At 42.6% G+C, this 7,287-nt stretch overlaps 1 protein-coding gene across 4 annotated transcripts in view; it reads right to left on the bottom strand.

Annotated features, from left to right (window-relative positions):
• LOC135902342 (transmembrane protein 135-like) overlaps window positions 1-7,287 on the bottom strand; it is a 32,940-nt gene that overhangs the window by 503 nt on the left and 25,150 nt on the right. For 3 of the 4 annotated variants that reach the window (XM_065432336.1, XM_065432334.1, XM_065432333.2), the window contains 3 exons: window positions 4,969-5,109; window positions 2,111-2,209; window positions 77-144 (listed from right to left, as the gene is read on the bottom strand). In XM_065432336.1, the coding sequence (XP_065288408.1) occupies window positions 77-144; window positions 2,111-2,209; window positions 4,969-5,109 (308 nt within the window). The remainder of the gene's footprint in view (window positions 1-76; window positions 145-2,110; window positions 2,210-4,968; window positions 5,110-7,287) is intronic. The other variant, XM_065432335.2, reaches the window with a different exon arrangement.

Here is a 7,287-nt window from a genome sequence, read left to right as displayed (position 1 = left end):
AAAGCTTTCATTGTGTATTTGATGTAAAGTTGCTAATTTTTGCAAGTCGGGCAACAGACAAGCAAAGCTGACTCACCGATCACCTGTCATGTCGTTGAGAAATTTCGCATACGATGGACGCATGTTGTGAGGCTCCACCACGGCCTGAAAGAAAGGAGAAAACTTGCACAATGTTAAGGTCCAGGTCATTTGCCATCAACAGCCATAAGAAGCATTGCAAATAATGCAGTGAAGAACTGGTGGCATGGATTTTCAAAAAAATTTGCAGTCCTTAACAGCCATTCTTTCAAAGGCTCCAAGTACAGCTATAAATGTACATCTCTCTGGTAGTTTACTGTATAGACTCGTGTAAGGATCTCACTATTTTTCCACAATTTTGGTGAGGTGCGACCCTTACAAAGGACTGAACCTTTTTGTCAAAATGGTGCTGGCACAGCCTATGTACCATTGCATCAGAGGTCAACACGCAGCTCTTGCCATCTTGTAGTGGCATTCGGAAGTACGCAGTGAGTGAAAATTTGCCGATACAAGCGCACATCATTGGAGTACAGAACGCGATTGCTTCTCTGTTGAAATTTTTTTTCAAAATTTTGGGCTGCCTCGCTGGGGATGCTGCCCTTACATTACATGGGTGTGGCCCTCACAGGAGTCTATATGATATTTCTTTGGGGATCTTCGTAAAGCTCATCATCCTGTCTGAGCTGCATGAACAATGCTGCAAACAATCCAAATCCACCACATTTTATAGTATACTCTCTTACAGTACAAGGAGCTTCGGATGAGAACAGCAGGTTGCTTTTTGGTTTTTCCCAAGAATGTCTTACTAAGAGATTATGTTAATTCTGTTATTGTAGGTGCTACAACAGAGCATTTTGAAGTCGCAATACATGCTGGTCAAAGCTACGGCAGATGCTGCAAAATTTCAGATTTTGTCAAATTTGAGTAAATACTCTGGTGGGAAATATTCATTGCACTGCCCAACAAGTGCACAAACAAATTTTTGAATTACTGAATAAAAAAGAAGGGGGGGAGGAGGGGGCTACACATTTGCAGTGACTTCTTGTGGCTCACAAAGCAAGGAAAACATTCTTAAAACAGCTCACCTTCCCTGATACTGCAAATGCAGAGGTCCGTACAAAGTGGCACAGCACAGCTCTGCCAAATTTACTGTGTCCACTTCTCTGCTGACTTACGCTGTAGTGCTGGCATATATTCACGACAAAGCAGACTCTCGCAAAATTCCAAATAAATTATGCTGTTTTGTTGCTAATAAAACTGTTCGAAAATCTTTACACACATTCAGAAGCTGCAATGCACACAAAATGATCCAAGTAGACAGCATTGCCTAGATTGCTCGAAACACTGTAGATCCATTTTTGCGACAATATAGCCCACATGCACATTCTTTCCTTCCTCACCATCCCTCCTCGAAGTTCTTGTAAATTGGCAACACATTCTTGTGGGGGAATAATGCTTTCTATGGCCTTGCTGCAGGTGGGAAGCATGCTTTCTACTGTCTGTGAAAGTGTTACCGACTTTAAGTGGCATGTTGTAAATGCAATTTATGTCAGCCAGCACTCAAAGCACAGCCTTTTGCTCCAAACTTTGTGCCTAGCACCAGTTTTGTGAAATATGTTCTCAAAGTGTACTGTGAAATGAATTGCTGTTTCAGTTAACAGTTTTCCACACTGCATTTATCCACATTGCAGAAACATATTACTGGAACAACGATGCATTTCCCTGCAGATTTCGAGTGCCTATTTTTGGAGTTACTAGCTCTACTAGTAATTTAAAAAACCACACTATATTTCCAGCTGATTCCATAATATAATCTGTACTGTGATGTACAGTTGCGTTCAATATGAGCTTCAACACAGTGGCCATGGTCAAATGGGCTCAAAGACTGCACGGCAGTGCTGACATACAAAAAAAAATTGATATAATAAATGCCAGTAATTGGAACAGTGTGTAGTTTTTCAATTTCGTAAAGTTGGCACCACCGTGCAGTCTTGGGACTCCTTCGACTGAGAGCACCATGTTGCAGCTCATATTGGACGCCATTGTACATGTGATGTAGACAATGGTTTGCAACCCCAAGGCTTCAACTTACACAGAACATCATGACGCCACATCCAAGGGCAAACAGTAGTTCAGAGCCCCATGCTAATGTGGGTGCATAGCCTTTTCTTGCTGCTTGGCAGTACAGCACCTTGAAAAAGCAGGCATGGGAATTGATGTCACATAATGGCTGTGATTTTACTTAAATGTTGCTTGGTAGTGCTTCCAGCAAGTGTTACAATGAATGTCATCCATTTATACAACTGGAACAGCCAGATTATGACATATGTTTCTTCATGGTATGTCTGACCAGCAAAGGCACATAGGAGAATATTCTGACCACTACACTGAACAGCTACATCGCTAAGAACCACCAGTAGTAGCGTCGGAAAGCTTTACAGCTTGTTGCATACATGGGGTCTTCACTCTGGGAGCTTTGTGCCTTGAGGTAGGGCACCAATGTTTATTGGCCACCTAGTTGACTATGCCTAGGATCATGTGCAAAACATGCCTGCAGGTTAAAGCATGTTTTACATCCAGTGCCAGGCTGTGAGTGGTGCTGGCCAATCTTTCCAGTGCTGGCAGGTCTTTCTTTCATCCAGTAGGAATGGTTGCATTCAGTGCACGGTACGCATGATATCCTGGATTATAGAGCGAGTGCTAAATGTGGACTTCGTTGCTTCCACATGTACGCAATCATCATCGTCACCTTTCAGCTTTCGTCCTCTTGTTCGGTCACACGCACATTTTCAAAACAATGCTTTCCTCTGGAGGAAGTTACTGTTTTTCCTAAACAAATCCTGCGAGTCAGCACTTGCCGAGTCTTTTTTCTCTCTTGTGGTTTGGTGCTGTTTAACATCTACCAGCTCACCCAGACTGAACAAGTGACTGCTCCATGAGCACAGTATATAATTTTCAAACAATTTGCTCATTGGTTGTGGCACCACTCACAAAATTTTGTGCAGATGATGGCAGTCTCCTTTGCAATGCATGCAAACGAGTCTGTCGAGCAAGTGCTGCACATCTTGGCAGAATTACGACAGCTGTCTCTCAAAAGGGAGTCCCACTAAGTACTAGCATGCCAGCTCAAAGCAAGCAACTTGGCCAGTGCATTAGAAAGGATGCATTACATGCTGAGCTTTACAAAGGGTGCACTAAATAGTGCAGCGATTAACTTCTGTCCGAACAATTTCTAGAAGCTAAGCTATGCCCCTTAGCACTGTATCAGGCATGCAGTGAAATTGTAACAAGACTGCGTGCTTCTGCACGAGTATGAAACGACTTTCAGGTTCAGTAGGATATTGCAGGTGCAGAACTAGACTGAAAGTACCATGTTAATGACAGGGAAGATATTCTCACTTTGTGATTTAAAGGCTCGTCACCAGGCCACGTGGCAAATTTTAGCTATACAGTAGAAGTTGTTACATACCTTCTAGGGAGCATTCTACCAGAAGAATTTTTCATATTGGTTCAGTAATAGCCGAGATAGAAATATTTCAATGCCACAAACTTATCATTTCTGGAGGCGTGAGTCGCCACCAACAGATACTCCCTCCACTTGCCCCGTCTAGCCTCCACAAGCGAAATTCCTTCCCTGCATTCTCTTATACCGAAGCTTGAGGCTAATATGATGCATATGTCACTAGCCCGGCCTTTTCTAATCTTTTTTTCCTTGCATTTTTGCTGCATGGCACTCGTCCACTTACGATCTCACGTGCAAGCTGTTGCGTTTTTCTCATTTCGCACAGCGCACGATTTTGCATGCTCTGCACGAGGACACCTGATCAGCACTACAATCATGAGCAATGAGGCACGCGTGAGAAGATGAAAGAGCATGATCGTGGCGCTGGAGCGTGCTAGAAAATGAAATAGTTTCGTTCTCTGCACGTGCGACTGTACAACGTGGGAGCAAACAGATGAAACTGAAGTACATCTCTCTTACTATGGTACATAGTAAAACAAAAACACATAGACATTTGGTTTGTGTGCTTTGTTATTTCTCTAAACTTTAATTTGTCCATCGATGCATCAGATTAAGCATATAACTGATGGTGTCTTGAATAAGTCTTGAAGACAGCGCAGCCATGTATGTAGGTGCACTTGAGTGATCGACACCATCGTTAGTGTGCATGTATGCACTGCGCCTGTCAGCTAAAAATGGCTAGCCCTTGTGAGGGGCCCTTTAAAGGTACCGCTCATGTTTTGGTTGTAGTTTTAGCCAAACAAGCATGATTTGACAGTATGGTCTAAGCAAAGATTCAGTTTTACTCAGAAACTTGACTGAAATGGCACAGTGAATAAAATTTTGTTTGCTGTTGTGAGGCTTTTCTACACTAGCTCCCATGGGCCAGCAAGCGGACATCTGCTGCAGCTGAAATACTGTTGAATTCGTTTTGGCAAGTTTTGACCACGCAATTCACCAAAGGTATGGGTTATTTTCAACCTTTCTGTAACTTTGTAACTGCTTGTATAATTTAAAACAATAAACAAGCAAAATTAGCTTCGGAGGCAGACTAGATTTTAAGAAAACAAATTCATGCAAATTATGGGAAAGTGTAGAAGGCACTGCATCCACAACAATGAAAGGTCTGTGCACAGCCTTGAAGCGAAATTGAAATTGGGTGAGTTGGTACAGCTGCCTGATGTGACTTGAGCAGAAGCTGCCCTTTCTTGTGTTGTAAAGTTAGTGTTGTTTAGCCCTGAAATAAAAAATAAAGCGGAACTGTTTGTCCCCTCCTTTCAAGCAGTGCATTCTGAGCAAACTGAACATTGCATAGCCTCCTCAGTTTGTCAAGTAACGGCAAGTATGATAATAGTGAGAAGGTCGTCTAGTTTCTTCTAGCTGCGATACACCCTGTACGAGACAGCTGAGTGGCCAGGCTTGGCTGCACTCGTCCTTTGCACTCTGACCTCGATCAGCTTCCAGGTGAGGTAGAGTGCAAGGGTCGTATTGGGGCTGGCAGCCATGCTGAGCCCAGCCACAAGGCCGCTGGCAAACACTTGCCAGGGGGACTCATAGCCACAATAGTGGCGCAGGAGGCAGCGGCAACTCTGAAACAGATGTCACGGAACAGACAAGCACATGATGAAAATTGTCAGATATGTCTGTAAGCATGAAAGCGAAAGACGAGATGCAGGAATATTGTGCACAAGAAACGTAGCCTCACTTGTCCGGTCCACTCCCAATTCTTGATTGCCTCCCCTTTTGCACTTACTTGCAAGGACATTTTGTCATTTGTGGAACGCCCAGTTTAGTAACTGTGAAGACAAGACTAAAGAAAGCTTAGTAATGTGGAACAAGTGAAGAAAGCAACCTTGACACACCCTGAAAATATGCTAATGCTAATCTTAGTTTTAGTTTTAGCTATTTTGTAGGCCACACCGCATAGGTCACTAACGCAGCATTCTGCACAGATTCTGAGCTCTAATTTATTCGCAATACACAGATGATGTGGAGATGGTTGGTGGTGATGATGCTGGAGATGATGGATGATGAAGTGCTGTGAGAAATGTCACATATACACAGGTGGTCTGTTGATATAGTCATAATTTTGTTGACCTGGCTGACGTGCAATGCCCTCTTGTTTCATTCCATTTTTATAAAAGGCATGTTTATTACATATTTGTATCTGTTACATTAAAAATATAAGCAAGTCATGGCATCAGTCCTCTCTACTAGGACACTGAACACCAGCTTTGTGTTAAATTTGGCCGGGGCTCCTTCCTGTACAGTCAATCCATTGTGGCGCACTTACATGGCAGCTCAACTCTGCAGTGAGAAGTGAATTTAAAAGCATGTGACAAGGATTCAAAACTATGGAAGCAACTCTACAAAGTTTACAATAGTCTTTAATGTTAATAGTCTAAGCTTAGCCAGCGCATATTTTGCAAAGGCCAGAAGGTTGGCTGTCAGAAAAGGCATGCCCAACGTTTCATAAAGTGTGCCACAAATGTCATTAATGAAATTCCCCTGCCGTGCAGAAGAAACTATATTGGACAGATGTGAATTGCATGAGTTGCATGAATGACCGACTTAGGGAACATGCAAAAGATATAGAAAATAATGATGGTGAACAGCCAGTAGAACACTACAGGGCTTGCACCATTTGTATTCCACGGTTCCGAGATGTGAGGATTTTGGGTAGAGGCAGGCAGCAAACAGCACGTGAAACCTTGGAAGTTTTTTACATTAGAAAAGCTGTCCGAATCTTGTCAGTGACACATCTGTTTTTCTGTACGAGGCCGAGCAAAAATTTTTTTCATGCTTACTCAATAACGTGTTTTTTACTTGAATCTACTTGATGTCTTGTATGCATGCACATGCACTCGGGTTCTGGGAGGGCTGTATATGTAGGATGCTTTTACATTCACTAAACAGTTGAAGTAGGCGCCCGTGTTGTCTCCTTTCTTGTGTGTGTGGCTTTGGTGCAAAACTCGTTTATTATGTGATTAGCAAACTAGCACTATGCACCATAGTTGTATGTTCAAGCTTCTGTGAGTCAAACAATGCTAAAATTACTGTGAGCTCTGCTGGGCAATAAAGTTAGCTGCTAAGACGCATGTTCCATGCGGAGAAGTAGTCACTCCATAAAGCTGATAAGAAGGAATTCCTTGGTTATCACTCAAAGAAGAAAAAAGCTCACTTTGAGTCCACTGTTGTCTCTGCATAGCAGACTTTCTGGTTACTTTTGCCCTGTGTTTCATTAGCTTTTGACAATATGCAGGAGTGGAAAATGCTCGCACCCTTTTTCCTGGTTGAGAATGCTGGATCAGCTTCTCTGGAAGCAAGATAGTTGGGCTCCTGGATGGTGCACCAGTAGGTCTGATGATGGGTTGTTCTTAGTGGCGCAAGGGGCCAGGATGATGATTATTATGAATGAATTGCCCTATGAAATTGGGTGTTGGCATGTGTGAAAACACTCCAGAATACTATTTAAGTTCACATGCAGCATTGATGTCATTAAATATTTTTTTAGATTATCCATTCCTTGTTGTCTGTAATAAGTGCTTGATTACATCATCCTACAGCTAAGCACCGACTTTTCTTCAACATCACTCTGGTCCTTCCCTACCTATGCCCACTAATATTCCAAAGGTCTCTTGCTTCTGTTTGCTGCACGGATATATTTGCCCCTTTATTATTGTATTAAAATCCTGTGGCTTCATGGAGAGTGACCACATTTTTAAGCACACTTAAATCTATATTTTGATGTTCTGACAAGATATGTA

Source organism: Dermacentor albipictus, chromosome 5 (genome assembly GCF_038994185.2).
Source record: "Dermacentor albipictus isolate Rhodes 1998 colony chromosome 5, USDA_Dalb.pri_finalv2, whole genome shotgun sequence".
NCBI classification, from domain to species: Eukaryota; Metazoa; Arthropoda; class Arachnida; order Ixodida; family Ixodidae; genus Dermacentor; species Dermacentor albipictus.
Note: the sequence above shows the minus strand (reverse complement) of the source record. Positions and strands in the feature narration are given on the sequence as shown.